The sequence below is a fragment of the Periplaneta americana genome, chromosome 5 (assembly GCF_040183065.1).
Source record: "Periplaneta americana isolate PAMFEO1 chromosome 5, P.americana_PAMFEO1_priV1, whole genome shotgun sequence".
Lineage (NCBI taxonomy): Eukaryota > Metazoa > Arthropoda > Insecta > Blattodea > Blattidae > Periplaneta > Periplaneta americana.
In genome coordinates, this window is record NC_091121.1 from 127,290,148 (window position 1) to 127,309,171 (window position 19,024).

General features: G+C 34.7%; 1 protein-coding gene across 5 annotated transcripts in view; it reads left to right on the forward strand.

Annotated features, from left to right (window-relative positions):
* LOC138700177 (serine-rich adhesin for platelets-like) overlaps positions 1 to 13,812 on the forward strand; it is a 93,548-nt gene extending 79,736 nt beyond the window's left edge. For 4 of the 5 annotated variants that reach the window (XR_011332286.1, XR_011332287.1, XM_069826595.1 and 1 more), the window contains one exon: positions 7,908 to 13,812. Coding sequence is in view for 3 of the 5 variants with exons in the window: in XM_069826595.1 (XP_069682696.1) it covers positions 7,908 to 8,016 (109 nt within the window). In the remaining 2 variants the exon portion in view is untranslated. The remainder of the gene's footprint in view (positions 1 to 7,907) is intronic. The other variant, XM_069826596.1, reaches the window with a different exon arrangement.
* The last annotated feature ends 5,212 nt before the right edge of the window (positions 13,813 to 19,024 follow it).

A 19,024-nucleotide genomic window follows, 5' to 3' on the forward strand; every position in this document is an offset into this window, starting at 1 on the left:
TCATCCAGACTGTAGCGAGCTTGAAACACTTGGACACTTGCTTGGACAATGCCCTAAAGGCGAGCTGCTGATCAATGCTAGACATCATTGTGTACGACATGCTTTGGCGACATCGTTGAAAACTTTAAATTGGGAGATTCATGAGGAAGTACATTGTGTATCATCAGATGGTTCTTTTAGATGGGCAGACATTATTGCTATTAACGGACGCTTAAAACGGGCTCTTGTTCTTGACCCTGCTATCCGTTTCAAAAGAAATCTAAATCAGGCCACCGAAGTTGATATTGAGAAGAAGTCTACATAATACCTTGTCTGCCATATCTTTCTCAAAAGTACAACGTCCCTCTTAAACAATGGTCTGTCATAGGTTTGCTGTTTGGCAGTAGAGGTTCAATTACAAAATTCACATGGAATTATCTTAAGGAACTTCAGATTCCTTTGGATTATGTAATGTCTATTCTTATAAATATTATCAAGGATTCTCTTCAAATATTACATCATCATCATCATCTCTCTATTTATATGACTCTGTTTGGAGAAATAAATTATTACTAAAACTCCAGAAATTAGGTATCTCCAGCAATATGTTCAGATGGATATCAGAATTCCTTAGTCAACGATTCATTGCCACTAAATTCAATAACTCACTTTCTAGTTACAGACAAACATATCGAGGTCTACCTCAGGACGCTGTCCTCAGCACAACTTTATTCAATATTTATATAAATGACTCACCCTCCCTATTAGAGGAATCAAACATGAAAACAGCACTATTTGCAGATGATATAGTTTTGTGGACTTCCGGATCTTACAGACATAGAGACAAAATTCAAAATTCTGCTCTTAAAGCTCTAAATCAACTACATGAATGGAATACATCAAATTTGATGACACTCAATTTAAGCAAAAGTAACTACCAAATATTTTCACTCGGTAAAAAAGAAAGAGAATTCAATATCCAATACAATGGCCAACACCTTCCTAGGACTTATGAATCCAAATATCTTGGAGTTATTTTCGATAGTAAGTTAACATGGAGCAACCATTTGAAATACATTTCTGAAAAAGCTCGTAAAAGATTCTCCCTTCTAAAAAGACTAGCAGGAAAGAAATGGGGATGCTCTAGGAATACTTTGAACACTACATACAAAATGTTTATACAGCCAGTGCTGACATACTGCGGAGAAATTTTAATTACTTCACCTTTCATAAACGACAGAGAATATGTTCAAAACCAAGCTCTCAGACTCATTACTGGTGGAATCAAAACAACTCCATTAGATTCTATGAGATTCCTCACTAATATTAACAGCATCAAAATGACAATAGAAGAAAAAGCACTGATTCAATATGAAAAACTTATTAGATTACCAGGAAACAATTGGCATTCATACAGTCCTCTCTGTAGATTGAAAATTCAAAAAAGTTTCATATCCATTGTTCAAGAATTAAAACAGAAAATCAATATCCCGAATTTAAAAGAAAACTTACAAATTAAACCAAACCCTTTAACTCTATTAAATATAGAATATAATCTAAATTTAACAGAAGAAATACTGAAATCAGAAGTAAACACTGAAATACTAAAACAATTGTCTTTAGAGATAATTAATATTAGATACCCTCCACAAAACTGGCTTCATTTATACACTGACGGATCCTTGATCTCCAGAGAACAAGGTGCCGGTGCAGGTGTTACGTGCTGTCTCTTCTCACTTTATAGATCTCTTGGATATGGAACAACAAGTTTTGATGGTGAAATCAATGCAATAAGTGAAAGTCTCAGGAATCTTCTATGCCACATCAGTAAATTTAAAAATGCAGTTATATTGTCAGACTCCAAAGCAGCTATTCTATCAATAGTCTCTAAACACACACCTTCATCTCAAACAGCAGAAATAACTAAAATGCTCTCTCAATTAATATCACTCAATAAAAGAATTGTATTCCAATGGATACCATCCCACTGTGGAATCCTGGGAAACGAGAATGCAGATGCTTTAGCAAAGAAGGGCAGCACTGCTACTTACAGACCTGTTACTAAATCTACGTATTACTCTGTGAAAAGATTTATTAAATCTACATACTTAGACTTCAACAAACAAAATTTAATAACACAATCCCAAGGGAAAAAATGGAACTCTCTGTATCAAAATCCACAGTTAATTCCCGATTTACCACGAAAATCGTCTGTAGCTGCATTTAGATTGGCAACAGGCCATGATTGTTTGGCCAAACACCTGCATAGAATTGGAATATATCAGTCCCCTAACTGTCCATTGTGCAACTCAAACCAAGAAATGGATTCGGAACACCTCAAAATCTGTGCTTCAGTGGCTGGTCATGATAATATATTTGAAAAATATTGGAGTGCAAGAGGTCAAATGACTTTATTGTCAAACGCCTGGTATTAGAAAACAACAACATCTCTATTTCAATTAATCCACTTATATTTGCCTTCAACAATTAGCTTTCTTTTTTCTTTAATGTATCACATCACATAATATTGTACATGTTTATTGTATTCAGGACCCTTGTGGTCACTCAAATTCTTTGAGCTGATGTCTATAATTTAGAAAAATATATAAATCACTATCAGAATTATATATAATATGCAGCCCAAAATTCAGCAATCCATTGTGCAGGGAATACAACGGATATTGTGGATCATGTTATGAGCAAAGTTAATCTTTAGTAATTTATCCCCAATTCTTCAGATTCTGCTTACATCTCCATATCCCAGTTCCAAGTCTATTTATATTTTTCTGTGTTACATATGGGAAGTGGTATCTGGCAGGAAGTTCCTCTTTAATGTTCTTCAGATGTAATATAGGCTTATAATTGCAGTTGAAGCCAATAATTTATATTCAAGTCTCTTCTCTTCAAAGAAGTGTGATAACGTTAAACATATACATATATATTACGAGCAAAGTACTAAATTCAGGTATTATATAGAATAACTAGGAGCTGTATAGAAACCAGGTGATTTTTGACAAAGAGTAAATTTCTTACTTTTTAAAATGTGTTTCATATATTTCCTAGGCATTGTGTGTGTACGTGTGTGTGTGTGTGTGTGTCTCTCTCTCTCTCTCTCTCTCTCTCTCTCAAGAGAGCAAGTAAAGAGATAGGTGTGAAAGTAAATCCTGAAAAGACGAAGTATATGATTATGTCTCGTGACCAGAATATTGTATGAAATGGAAATATAAAAGTTGGAAATTTATCCTTTGAAGAGCTGGAAAAATTCACATATTTTGGAGCAACAGTAACAAATATAAATGCCACTCGGGAGGAAATTATATGCAGAATAAATATGGGAAATATGTTTTATTATTCGGTTGAGAAGCTTTTATCATCCAGTGTGCTCTCAGAAAAACTGAAATTTGGAATTTATAAAACAATTACATTACCGGTTATTCTATATTGTTGTGAAACTTGGACTCACTTTGAGAGAGGAACAGAGGTTAAGGGTGTTTGAGAATAAGATGTTTAGGAAAATATTTGGGGCTAAGAAGGATGAAGTTACAGGAGAATGGAGAAAGTTACATAATGCAGAACTGCATTCATTTTATTCCTCACCTGACATAATTAGGAACATTAAATCCAGACGTTTGAGATAGCACCTACAGGCAGGGCTTGTAGCACCTATGGTCGAATCCAGAAATGCATATAGAGTGTTAGTTGAGAGGCCGGAGGAAATAAGACCTTTGGGGAGACCGAGACGTAAATGGGAGGATAATATTGAAATGTATTTGAGGGAGGTGGGATATGATTATAGAGACTGGATTAACCTTGCTCAGGATAGGGACCAATGGCGGGTTTATGTGAGGGCGGCAATGAACCTCCGGGTTGCTTAAAAGCCATAAGTATTGTTATTGTTATTATTATTACTATTATTATTATTATCATCATCATCATATTAGTGTGTTTGATTAATATTAAAATATGTTAAAAAAGGAAGTGCATTATATTTTTCTTCTATTTGTATTTATTTCTACCAATTATGTTACCTAATGACTTTAATTTATCAATAATATTAGTCTTCACCAAAGAGAACATGGTTGTATTGAAGACAAGTAATGTTATAAAATAAATAAACATTATGTTCTTCAGTTTAAGATTCCACGTTTTAATGATTATTTATCCACTTTACGTAATAGTGAATAATTCTATGTGTTATTTTTAAGTGTTTTAGGCACCGCTTCATGGAGCCTGTTTCTTTCTATCTTATTTTTTACTTAGCTACAGCGTTTAACATTTACGTCACATGTTAATTTATTAGCTGTTAGTATTATAGACAATTTTCTCAATTTTATTTCATCTGTCATATATAACAACACTGAAAGTTAAATAGGCCTTTCATACAAAATAACTCCGCAAATAGTTGTAATCACGCAAATGAAATTTGCAAGCACCATTTTGCAATGAAGAGAAGCACTTTTTTCTCGTCAATTGGCAAAGCAAAAGCGCTTTTAAAACACGCTTGGTTTCACTTTCAAAGCACGTTCTAAAATCGACTCAATCTATCTAAATTTTAAATCTGCCGCCACAAATTTGTACTCGGTTCAACCGAGTAATGACGTCACAGTACTGCTCCGTCCCCAGCCCTAAATTAAACTTTTTTTTAATCAGAAAACTAACTAAACATATAAAATTACAGTTCAGTTTTCACACAGTTGCATAGAAAATTTGCTTAAGCCAAGATTCTTATAAATCCGGGAGGTCAGAGAAGATGAGGTCGACCACACTTGTGGTGGATTGATGGAGTGGAAGAGGATGCCAGAAAGTTGGGGTGCAAGAATTGGAAGGCTGCTATACAAGATAGAAATGGATGGCGACAATTACTAAGGGAGGCCCAGGCCCACCAAGGGCTGTAGCGCCAATGATGATGATGAAGATTCTTATATTTTACAAAAGTTGTTTTAAGATACTTAATTATTAATTTATTCAATTCAGTTGAATGCGTAAAAATACTAATAATTAAATATGAATATATTCTCAAAGACTTCGAAATTTTTCAAAAGCAGTTCTAAAAATACCAGTAAATGAATATGCAAACTGTACCTATCTTTTAAAAGAATGAAGAGCATAAACATATTAAATTACCAAAAATTAAAGAGTCCTATTTGTTGCAACAAGGGAGGAATGAGTGGCACTTAGAATTTCACTGTATTTTATTTTTCACACAGACAAGTAGGATTATCAGAAATGTGAAATTGGTGTAGGTATAATTGTGTGATAATGTGACCCGTTCTGGCTCTTGTTAAAAATGTTTGAACATGTCTGGGCAAGTTTTTATACATTTCCAGGTCATTTCCCTCATTTCTCATGAAAAACAAAAACTGAATAGACTACAGTGGATTATAGTGGACTTTATGTTGTCAGCAAACAGCTGGATACATTAAAAAGGTTGATTATTTTTCACACAAAAGTGCTTCATATTTCGGCACCTGGTCTTGTATATACATGCATCTGATGAATTCTTGGCTGCCTTCTGTAAACTGAGGGGTGGTGGCTGTTCAGAGTGCAATTTCATGATTCGGGACATTTTCAAGCCACCCTAATTCCTTCTAAATGGGCAGAAGGACATTTTTCATCAGACTTTAACTTCATTTTATTTGCCTGCTGTTCAAGATTAGATGTAGAATCTTTTCTTCCCACAACAGCTTCCCTGTTAAAACAAAGATTGCATAAAATCTTGACCTCATAAACTTCTGTTTTGTCCACACCTGTGGAGTAACGGTTAGCACGCTGGCTGCGAAACGAGGTGGCCCGAGTTCGATTCCTGGTTGGGGCAAGTTACCTCGTTGAGGTTTTTTCCGGGGTTTTCCCTCAACCCAATATGAGCAAATGCTGGGTAACTTTTAGTGTTGGACTCTAGACTCATTTTACCAGCATATCACCTTTATCTCATTCAGACGCTAAATAACCTAAGATGTTGATAAAGCGTCGTAAAATAGCCTAAAATAAAATAAAACTTCTGTTTCCTCATCTTTGTCATCTTTAAGAGCATGTCCACAGATAGAATGAAGTTTTCGGTCACAGTCTCGACATCTATGGGCATCAGAGATTTCTTCTGAGCAGATACAGAGACGACATTTGAGATGGACATATGGGCGAATCCAGAAATGCATTTAGAGTCTTGGTTAGGGAAAAAGACCTTTGGGGAGGCCGAGACGAAGATGGGAGGATATTAAAATGGATTTGAGGGATATGATGGTAGGGACTGGATTAATCTTGCTCAGGATAGGGACCTGTGGTAGAGCTCAGTTAGATGAAATTGTTTTTAGACGAAAGTTCCTTTAATGTTCTGTCTCATGCTCCGTGACCAATTTCCAAATGAGTTTCATGAAGTATGTGAAATTGATCAGAATCTGTAACATGATACTGAAAATTACTGGTTCTTTCTTTAATTGCATAAATTAATTTGCCTCTATTCTCAACAAGTACGTCATATTATACACCTTGATTACACAACTTTTAACATTATATCACTTCAGAAAATGTATGATGGCCAATAGCAGGCCGAAACATGTTAACAAGGTAACATAAAATTCAACACGTGAAAGACATATAATACATTTTCCAAGATACGTCATACCTCTTCAGTAGCCAATAGTCCCGAGGTTCCTTCTTTGTGGTCGTTTTAGCCTTTAACACATCCTACACGAGTTTATCGTAACTTTCATCCATGAGAAAAAACATAATTTTCAGCACTGTTACTTCTAATTAGAGTTCGTCACATTACCGAATTTTCATCGAATCAGTCTGATCCTGTGGAGATTCTGACTCAGGTGTAACAATCTCTTGAGACATCTTGAATAACACTGAGGAAAATACTGGTCTCCCTTGTAGCGAGATGAGCTAGTATGCTATGCAAAAATGACAGAGTTTGAATTTAAATACGAAATATTGTACTTGGCCTGCTTCGATTTTGGCATTCTTAGAATGCCTAGAAATTGTGTAAAATAATTTGTATTTCATACTTTACTTTCTCATTTTTGGCATTCTTTACAATTCCTAGACATTTTATAAAATACGGATTTTAAACATTGCCGGTAACAAATAAACCATATGTTTTGCATTATACAGTTTAGTGAAATGAAAACTTAGGTCATAAAACTAATGTCAATGTCTGAGCTCAACTATTAAGATTTATTTAAAATCATCCATCCTCAAGTGAGGTTGACCACTGGGATCCAGAATTAACAAACATGAAAGATAAAGGAAAATGAAGTGAGTAAAATAATTATTCGAGTTGTACATTAAAACAAAAATTTATGTGTTAACATATAAATGATAGTGCAGAATTTGAAGAGAGGCCTTCAGAATTTCCATCACAATCTTCTGAACCTCATAAAAGGAAATTTTAAAGGATTTAAGCATATTACATGTAAATTTTGGTAAACAAACCCTTACTCCAAATAGTAAGCCTGTAACATCCCAATTGTAAAGCGAAATGCCATATTTTTCACTGAGATATGGAAGACAAGGTACATATTTAGCTCGCTTGTCATCATTTATCTGCAGTGCCTGATTCGTGTCTCGTTCAAAGCAAATTGTAGGGTCTAAGACCATCACTTTCTGGGTTCTTCTATTGATGGCAATTATATCCACCCTTTTATGAGAATCATCTTCAGACACACAATGAATCTCCTCATGTACTTCCCCTCCTCTGTTTCATAGCAGGTTGGCAATTGCTGTACGGGCAGTGAGATGTGGAGAGAGAAATGTTTTTAGCATCTGTAATACCAAATATTTAGAGTTAGTCTGTCTGTGCGTTGTCTTTACTTCTAAAACCATAATTTAGCTACTGCTTTAAGTATGTCATATGTATGACACTGTGTATAAATTTTTACATAATATGAATGTAATGTAATGTGCTTATATATCATGAAATTTGTTTTCAGAGAGCAAGAAATCAAACAACTAGTAACTGGTGCTGCAAGAGGTCCGAAATGTCTTAAACATTATGTGAATATCATTAAAGAATATGTAGCTGTACTTGCTAAAATTTAATTATTAGTGCTTTAAACCATTATTTGATTATATTACCATTCATACAATAAACTTGCATTCGTGCATTCAAGTTAAAAATAATTATTCTGCTTGGCATAATGTAGAATCGTTTCTTACAAAGTAATTCTATTTTCATATAAAACAGTTTTATGTACACAGAGTGGAATGAGCCCTTTTTGTATTTATTTACAGTGATGAATTGTGGGCTATTTTTTGTGATCTTCGAGAAAAGAACTCTTTGAACCAGCCAACTTTTATGGTCCATATCAAGAAAACTACTTACTTTGATGATATAGTTTGTATAATGTTGTGGTATTCGTATTCCTCTAAAATGTGTAAGCAACAGGGCATACTCTGATTGGGTATGCGAATTGAAGTGAGCATTGTCGTTACATAATGTTCACAATACACCAGTCATTTTTACATGTTTGTGAAGCACAGATCATTGCTTTTCAGTGTCGTAACTGTGTTTATTAATTTTTATGATAAAATAAGAATGTCCAAGAAATGGTAGCTGTAGCTTTATAAATAAATGCATATCTCAATTCTATTTTGTACAAAGTTGTAGGATGAATTTTAGAATAAATATTTTATTCCTTGTGGGCTATTGCATAAAGTAAAGTAACATTAGTAACTGTTAAGATAATTTTAGCAAAATCTCTCTCCAGCTTTTGTTTTACTTCAATCATTATGAAAATAATAACGCAGTACTCTGTAATTCTCTTTGAAGTTCATTATGGTACTGGAAGACTGTCTTGCCAATGACTTGAATTCCACATTTGCGCTGTAATTTACATTTTCCCATCATTTACATGGTTTCTTTTGCTCCCTGGAGTTTTCTTACTTTGATAATATACTTTCACCTTGCATTTACAGTAACCAAATTTCAAGTTTCTTGCAGTCGACAGTTCAACTGTTAGGAGAAACTACTTTTGAATTAGGACATGCATTTGTGACGAACTCTAAACTAATGTCAAGCTATTTCTTGTGGTATCCATGACACTCGCATTATGTTTTTTATAAACATTTCTAAATTAAATTAGTACTGTTTACTCGCTGATACTGCAATACAAGAAACTGAACAGAAAGGGAGTTGTATGCAAGTAAAATGTCATTCATAACAAGAGTAATATTTTTTCCACGATATTTAGTTTTTCCATGCTAATGGCTATATTGGTATATTCAGTGCTCTTTTTTCCTAAAAAAAAAAAAAGTATAAGGGGACTCTTGGACTCTACTTAATATTTAAAATTTTCCAATATAGTAAATTCCATAATGTGAGAAAAGTTGTGGTATAAATTATATTACAATTACCTTTCCTCACAGCAACTTCTAAATTGACATCATTTCGTTAGTACTGTAATCATCATGCTTTCTCCCTTTACTCTTGGTGTCTGTTGCAAGATGTCTGTCTTTCATAAACCAAGAGTTTACAAAACCAGAGATTTAAATAGCTGCAGATGAACAACAGATTGCTGACAGTAGAAAGATGTAACGAAGCTCTTATAGGTATGATGATGAGATTCATTTGCGAAAATCCACGCTCACAATCACTAGTGGACATGGGAATACAATTCATAGTGTTCACAAGAGAAAGGAGGGATGTTGACATCTTCTTTTCCATAAGATAATCCCGGAAACCTCTAAGGATTTGTCTTTCAGGAAGTCCAAAACATTTACACAGGGCCTTTTTGTCTGTTTCACCATACATAATTCCAGTTGAACAGTCCAACACTTCGGCACATTCAGGAATGCCATGTCCTCTGTTCGTAAAAGGTGATTCTCCATCTGTTGTTTCAAAGAATCATAAAACTTGTAAGGGTCAAGACGATGGCTTCTTGATACTTTTTTGTAGGACTATTCCTCTGAAGTTTAGATGTTTTTCTGCCTTGAGAGCTACGCTGTAATGAGGGTCATGATTAAATTTCCTTTCCTCAAACACCATAACTTGGATTTTAATCTTTCGGTGTGATGTCTCGTGACTGCAGCTCGAGACTAAGTGCTGATAACTCTTGAAGGGCATCACACCTTAAGGTTAGATCGAGGTTGAAGTCAACTTTGGTGACATACTTGAGCAGCTCCACTTATATATTTCTATGAATTTCTCTTTCCATTATCTTTAGCAGCTATGGAGTGAGCAACCAAAGCATTAAAATTCTTTTCACACAGCTGACACACTTCTAAAACTCGATGCACAATGCCAAACCAAAACTTGTGAGAAATGCTTGCTCATTAATGTGACAACTCCTTTATTGCTTCCCATTATCACTGCTGCCCCATCTGTTGCAACTGCAATGAGAGTTTCATTGAGGAAATCCTAGGGTTTTCAAACAGTTTAACGATGTGTTAAATATACCCTCAGCAGTCACATCAGACACCTCAACTATATCAACAATCAGGTATGTCATCTAATTTTTTATCATATGCGAGTTCACTCACCATTATCCATCAACATCGATGAAGTTTTTGAGTTTTGACATGAACTTGATTCCTCACTGCTAAGTTTTAGCTTTTTAGATGCAGGAAAGTAAAATAGTTATTTTACGGCTCATCGCATCAACTAAATATTGCTAGCTCTCAGCTTCACAGAACAGAATAATATGACAACACAAGCCAAGGCCAAGCCAGAAACAGGAAGTGAATGCAGTGTTGCCAACCCATGATGTTGACCTGTTTTCTTTGACGCTGACATCATTCACGTGATTTTTCTTGAGAAACACAAATAAATAATCAGTAGTAAACATGAAAAACTCGCTTAAATTAAAGAACATGATCAAACACGAAAACTAAAAAATGTAATCATCACAAAATTTGAAAAGTTTAAAAAAAAAAAGTGAAGAAAGTTTATAATTATTTCCTGGGCTTCACGGCTAGTAAAAGCTTAGAGGTACAGATCCCCCAGAAAAAGAGCACTGGGTATATTTGATAAATTTTGTATTGTGAAGGGCATTTGTGATTTTCGAATACCTAATAAGCTGGACTGTCTGTGTGTGTCTATATACACACAGTGTGCTATTGTGATATTTTGCTGCCAATGCTCTTATGTGGCTGATAGGCCAAGCCACACACTCAAAAGCACTGAGTGACTGGTCCTGGCAAATAGAGCACACAGGATACAATATCAACACTTAACTGTAGTTATTCCTCAGTGCTCTGGAACTCAAAATCTCCAACATTTCGGAACTACATACAAGTTTCATCATCAGATCAAATATGTTAGGGTAACCGGGGCCTATTGCATAAAAGATACTAGTGACAAGTGACAATTTACCAATATATAGATGACAAACAACAAGTCTTAGAAAATTTCTGTTGCATAACACAATTTTACTAATTTGTCATGACTATTATATTTTACAAGTGAAAGACAGCCATATTGACAAATTCTGTTTTAGAATATTGCGAAAAAAGTAGTGCTATAATAATAAAATCAGATGTAAATATTATTTAATTTTGCATTTACTTAATTAAGAAAGACGAAAGACAATTGTAGTCTGTGATGCACACAAAATATTCAACATTTATATGTTTTCATTGTTTTAAATATTTCGCGAAACTATCTTTGCATCTTGGTTCTTAATAAAGTAGGAGAAGAAAACGATGTATTACTATTTAGACAGTTTTCTTCCAATTTGGTAAAGAAATTAAAATCAAAATAAATGAAAACAACACCACACATGTGTTCAATCAGGACGAATAGAAGAAATAGTGTACGCACTTCTATGCTTACCCATTGTTGGTGGAGGACCTGACAACTAGTGGCGCTTCGATCACTAGGATCTATCGGTTGTCTGTAGTTGCTAAAATGCTTTGTTGCTGAGGGTTATGTAGATGTCTTCAATTTGTTGTGTCTTAAATTAAATTAACCAGTGACAAAAGAATATTGTGTGGTGGTTTACAAAATAATTGCAAAAGTTGCTAGGAGTTGTTAATATGCTTTGTTGTTGAGGGTTATGTAGATGTTTTCAATTTGTTGTGCTTTGAATTAACCAGTGACCAAATAATATTGTCTAGTGGTTTATAAAATAATTATAAAAATGCCTTACTGTTTTGTTCCGGGTTGTAGATTAGAATACAGTAGAAATAGTGTAACAAGACATTTCTTTTCATCTCCCAAAGGAAAAGATGAGTTTGGGAAATGGGCCAGAGCAATTCCGCAAAAAAATAGGCAGCTTTCGGTAAATAACCGTATTTGTGATGTGCATTTTTGCGAATACATAATTATAAAATCAGACTGTTTTATTATAAAAAGTCATGACAAATACCACGAGTGCGTTGAAAATTACAATCAGGAGCTTGTACCTCACATTTTTCCTAATTTACCGAAATGATGAAACATATTAAAATAAACGTTACGGAGTGGTAATATTCGATGAGGTCAAACTCAGAAAAGAAATTCAATTTAATAATGATTCCCTAAAGTGGACGAATTTGTTGATTTCGGAGATCTCACGACTGATGTCCAAAAGAAACAATTAGCAAATCGTGCATTAGTATTTATGTTTATGCCATTTATTCAAGATTGGACTCAACCAATTGCTATTTCCGCTAGCAGAAATGCTACTCCAGGTAATATTCTCGTTAATATTCTTATACAAGTTACCCTACAATAATTAGAAGCAGGCACCTAATCATGGTGAGTAATTTAATTCATTTAAAGACACGTAAAATATCATTCAACTCTTTATATACTAACATTTTTGTAGGTTTTGTTTTCTGTCTCTGAATTTGCAACTTGTTACGAAAAGATTAATTACTTAAATACTGAACTTATAATTGCTTTCACGTTTCAGACCCCATTGTATTTTCTGTTACGGACATTCATAATAGTATTACCTGATAGAAGACTATTAATTATGAATAAGGGACTATAAAGATATGTAAGTTACGAATAACTGGGTTAAATGGAAGAAATTTTGCTTTTAAAAAGGACTACATTCAGTGTAACAAGTACTGAGAACTCCTTCCGAGTCACACTCATAGCAGTTGTGGCAGATCCGTGTAAACTCACAGAGTGCGTACACTATTTCTTCTATTCGTCCTGGTTCAATCAATTGGTCTGGTACTACTGGTACCAATTCAAAACATACATGAGCGACAATTTTGCCATAGGAAGAGAGCTATGATATGTATCTACATATTATCTTTCAAATGAATATTATTACTAATTTTTAAATTATTGTTATTAATTTTTTTTATACAGAGTTTGATTACTATTAAAATAGTCTTCTTTTGGTAACAGGTCTATAGGTAAAATCTTGTTGCAGGATCTAAATAAGGCTTTGCAGTAGCAAGCAATGTCTCAAATTTAATTTTTAACATGCAAAATCTTTCTTTAAACTGTAACTCTTGAAAATCAGTATTTATTCTTGGCCTGTTTTCCTCTGCCAATATATAAATTCTTCTTCATTCTCACAGCTTAAAGATTGTCATATTACATTAAAAATGTTACTTTTACACTTTTAAGAACGTTGACCAAGAACAAAGGATTGGTAGAAAACATGGTGGCGATTCTAACTATTTTACAAATGACAAATTTTTATACTAAAAATGAAACTGTTAGTAATTACTAGTGCTTGTCACTTGTGACAAATATACAAATACAGATTTATGCAACGAAAATTACTGTTTTTTTTTACTAATTTGTCGCTAGTAAAATATGAGTAGTAATTTTAGCTTTATGCAACAGGCCTCAGGCATCCCGTTTTTAATGTGATTGTCCCTTTTTCAGCCTCTTATACTCTGTCCCAAGAAAAATATGCTCGGGATGCCAAATGTCCTTTTTTTTTTTTAATTGTGTCCCATTTCCCTAAATTATTGTTAAAATAATTCTTTTTCTTTTATTTTATTTAATGATCACGTAAAACATTGATTAATTCTATACTGTTTCCACCAGATGTCACCATAATGAATTCAATAAAGGCCATGTTAATCACAAAACATCATTTCAAAAATGTGTCTTGCATGGACTTCTATAGTTTCCTGAAGGAAAGGCCAACACTTCTAGAACAAATTCACTCATCAAATAAATATGATGCTGATTGCACAGTTCATCATCATCGTCATGGAGAACAGGGGCGTATTTTGCGGACTACCGGGGCTACCGGCGGTAGCCCAAGGAAATTACAAAAGAAAAAGTTTATAATATAACATAATGTAATAATTTTGTATTATTAGTTTTACCACAGTAATTAAAATTAAAGTAATTGTTAGATTTATATGCGCTCTCTGCTCTCGAAAAGAAACAAGTTGTCAAGGCGGCATCACTGGAGAAACTGCTTGCTACGTGAGGTAGCCTGTGACCGTACCGCACACGCTGTCCTTCGCACAACTGCCCATCCCCCCGCTCTCTTCTGTTTCCATCGTGCAGTGTAAGGCCGGGTGAGTTTCCGCTCTCGTGATCGGTTTCTTCGCAGGCACGAAGCAACAATACGCTTAGCACGCTAGCTCATGAATGTGATTGTGTTCTTGCAGTGCAGTATTTTAAATTTGTGATTTGTTCGAGTGTCTAAGAGTTATATTAATTGTGAATTATTAAGTTTTTAATTTCCCAATTAAGTGATATTGTGAAAAATATGGCAGAACAAGTTTCTGGAGAGGTTCGTGTTGAAAATGACTGTGTAATAGAAGGTTTATTAAAAGTGCCTTTTAACCGTCGTACATACAACGAGGAAGTTGAAATTGTGAAAATGGAAAGACCAACTCCTGAGTTAAATTTGTCCATGGACGTAAAAGAAAAACAGCGTGAGTACACACGCCATTTCACTTCAACATCATATGGTAAGTGGAATTGGTTGTGTGGTAGTTCTAAACTGTCTAAACTATTTTGCTGGTCATGTTTGTTATTTAACTGCGAAACTAATGTGTGGTCAAAAGAGGGTTTTCTAATATCAACTCCCTTCGAACGGCAGTCCTAAAACACGACAAATCAAAAGCTCATATTTGTAGTAGCATGAACTTTGCAAACTTTGGGAAGACAAGAATTGATTTACAGCTAGATAAGCAAAAAGCTCTACATATCAACTAACACAATGCTCCTGTGGAAAAAAAATCGGGAGATTTTACTGCATCTTATTAATGCAGTCTGCTTTCTAGGAAAACAAGAATTGGCTTTTCGGGATCATAATGAGAGTGTGGAATCAGACAATAGAGGAAATTATATTGAATATTTAAGTTCCTTAAGTGAATTTGACCATTTACTGGCCAATCATCTTGAGAGTTCAACAGTATTTCGTGGTACTTCTCCCGCAATTCATAATGACTTAATATTTGCTATAAGTGGGGTTATGATAAAGAACATAAAATCTGAAATAGAAGAAGCACCTTTTGCGGCCATTGTTGTTGATGAAACAAGTGACTGCTCTAATCAGAGTCAATTGTCCACTGTTTTAAGATACGTCTATAGTATTGCCAATGTTCAAGAACGGTTTATAGGATTCACAAACGTCAGTTCGGGCAAAACTGCTGCTGCTTGGTTTCAGCATGTGGAAGGTGTTATAGCAGAATACAATGTCGGCAATAAGTTAATTGCACAGACATACGATGGTGCTTCAGTTATGGCGGGAAATATTAATGGCTTAAAAACAAAAGTTCAAGGAAAGTATCCTCAAGCACTGTTTGTCCATTGTTACAGCCATGTTCTCAATTTAGTTTTGCAACAAACTACTTTATCCATTCCAGAATGCCGCATTTTTTTTTTCAAAACACTGTCAGGTTTAGCTGCATTTTTCTCATCATCTCCTAAAAGATCAGAAAAACTCAAGAATTTATGAAAAAGAAACTCCCAAAAGTAGCACCAACTAGATGCAATTTTACATCTCGGCTTGTAAATACAGTAAAGTAATACAGAGAACAACTGACTGCTTTCTTTGAAAATATCATTTGTAATGACTCTGAAGAAAACTGGGTTGATGATGTAATTGTGCAGGCTCAAGGATATTTGTATTTTTTTCACACAGTTTCAGAATATATTTCTTCTTGAAGTCAATGCTAGAGTGTTCGCACATACAGATGTGCTCTACAATATTCTTCAGACAAAAAGTTTAGACATAGCATACTGCTTGCAAGAGGTATCAAAGTTAAAAAATACTATATTCGAGTTCAGACGAAGTGGGTTTCCGTCCATATGGAGTAATATGGAAAATGAAAATTCTTCAGCCAATACAATGGAACCAACATTAAAGCGAAGAAAAGGAGATGATGAATTGAAATACAGGCAGCTGTACTACAGCATACTAGATCGTATGCACATGGAAATTACTGACAGATTTTCTGATTATGGAAAGCTTCAGTTCACATATCTTCTAGATTCTCAAAAATGTTCTGCTTATAGAGAAAACTTCCCGAATGAGGCACTAAATTATTTCAGTCCTATAACAGTCACTTTGATCCAGTACATTTGAAAAATGAATTAAGTGTAATATATTCAGCAGAGGTCTTTGATTTTTCGAACAAACCTATCCATGAAATATTATCTGCCATATATGAAAACCAGCTGAACCAAGTTATTCCTGAAGTCCTTAAATTGGCATCAGTAGAAAGAACATTTTCTGCGTTGAAGAGAATAAAATCCTACTGTAGATCAACTCATACATAAGAACGTTTATCCGGCTTGGCACTGATGTCCATTGAAAAGTCATTTCTACAGAAACATCCCAAGCGGCCCAACTGTAATTTCAATGACGAAGTCATCAAAGTATTTTCGTCCCAATCAAGACATCTGGAATTCATATATAAATAGGTAAGGAATTTTATTATAGGGACTTTAAAATATATTTTGTGTAATAATAGGGTCAGTGGTAGCCCAGGCCCTTCAACCAGTATACGCCACTGATGGAGAATGTTAAAATAGTTTAAAGTTAATATGAGGCAAAACAATTTTGTTAATAAACAAGTTCAGAATACAATGACATGGATATAATGTAAGATCCAATTAATCTGAAGTATTTTTAAACAGATAAGTTAACCTAATTAATCCAGACTAGTAATATAAACACAATGACTTAAGCCAAGTATCCATGCTACTCTATTATGTACACTTAGCGGCAAAAAGAATGGGCCGACTCTTGGTCGATAGAAATGCTAAGTTCTATCGCGCGGTTCACTCGTGTAAAGTAACCCAGTGCAAGGCTTTGCTGTGGTGTCTCTTCATTGAAAGTCGTCCGTCTATAATGTAATAAACCTTACGAGCAGTGTGTGGCCCAGTGGTAAGAAGTCTGACATCCGTGCCAGAGGTTGTGAGTTCGCCTCCTGGTACGGTACAATTATTTTTTTTTTATTTTAACTTTTACTTAATTTATTAGTTTAAATGTGAAATGGCATTTGTTAACAAACTTCGTTATGCCTGCCTTGTAAAAATATTATTGCCCATCACCTGTGGGCTATTAATAGGTGAGACCTGGTCTATATAAACAAAAATACTTGTTTCACATCCTAAAAAAAACCAACGCATATCAAACACAAATAATTAAATTAACAAAAACAAACAATTTGTTAATATATCAACAAAACAAGGCTGTGGTGGGGACTAGCATCTCGTCCACAAGCCACCTGCGTCAACATCTGCCCTCATTCTGCGCGGCATGGAGTCCACAAGATTATGGAACAGGTCTAAATTCTTGGCCATCTTCTCCCTTGCATCTAGAACTCTGTCCCACAATTCATCAGGTGTCCAAACAGGTGGTTGTTCTGCCAATTAGAGCGTAGGATCCTTTTGACTGCAGCCCACAAATTTTGAAACGGATTCATATCTGGTGAATTTGGAGGCCAATCGACTGGGTCGACATCACGCCTCCTCATAAACCATCTTTGAATCCGGTTGGCGCTGTGTATGGGATGATTATCCTGCTGGAAGAAAAGTGTTCCTTCTGGATATCGTTTTCGGGCGGAAGGGATCATTACATTTGCCAAAATATGTTCGTAGACTTCTGCCGTAAATAGACCGTGGATGCATTCCAGAAGTCCTGCCCCATCGTATGACATCCACCCCCAACATGACCCTCACGCGAAGCGTATCGGTGGTCATTCATACAATAAACTGGGGCAGTACTATCATTGCTATTGGAGACAATTACCTGGTCGGAGAAAATGACATTTCTCCAATCGAAGTCCTGTTGGAGAGTAGCATATGCAGAATAACCTATGCGAACCAGGGCAATGAGTTATTGTTTCTGTGCCATCTTCAAGCGTAATGATGAGACAGAACATTATATTAACAGATAGCAGTATTGCTTGAAAGAGAGAGGGAGGTTTATTATTATTAGAGTTTGGGCATATTCTAAGATATATTGCCACATAATTATAGCTTTGCGAGACACATATGATGGCAAATTTGTAATAAAAAAAAAAAAGAAGATTGGGGGAGATTTGAATCTTGAGCTACTACTACTACTAACTTGTTCAATATACCAATGCCATAACAATTTACACTACTGCAACTGTTTATATCAGTTCGGCATAATACATGGTTTTCCTATTCATATTTGCTCCGGTCGATTTTGTAGTTATCAATTTTATTACTATTTCACTCTTCAAGGGCCCTGATGTATCTAGAATCAACCCACCATTCGATTTTATTACATATTTTAGTCTCTTAAACAAAATACAGCAAATTTAAATGGTTTAATTATGTGTTACCTAGTGAACTACAGCGTTGACGAGACGAGCATGCGCAATGTATGTCTCTGGAACTTAGAAATTGTCGGCCGGCCCATTCTTTTTGCCGCTAAGTGTACTTGCATAATTATTATAGCCTAGTTATTGAAAGCAATGTATTTATTACTTTAAAATAAATAAAACTGGACCTTATTGCTCATTGACATTATACTGAACATAAGTACTAATGTTTATATAAAATATTGATTCATGTCAACTTTAGTAAGTGTCCCGGTTTTTTATTTTGAAAATCTGGTCACCCTAACTGTATGTAGTTCTGAAACATGATGTTACATTCCAGGGCATGGTGGAATATTTTTTATTTTAGTAGGTTATTTTACAATGCTTTATCAAC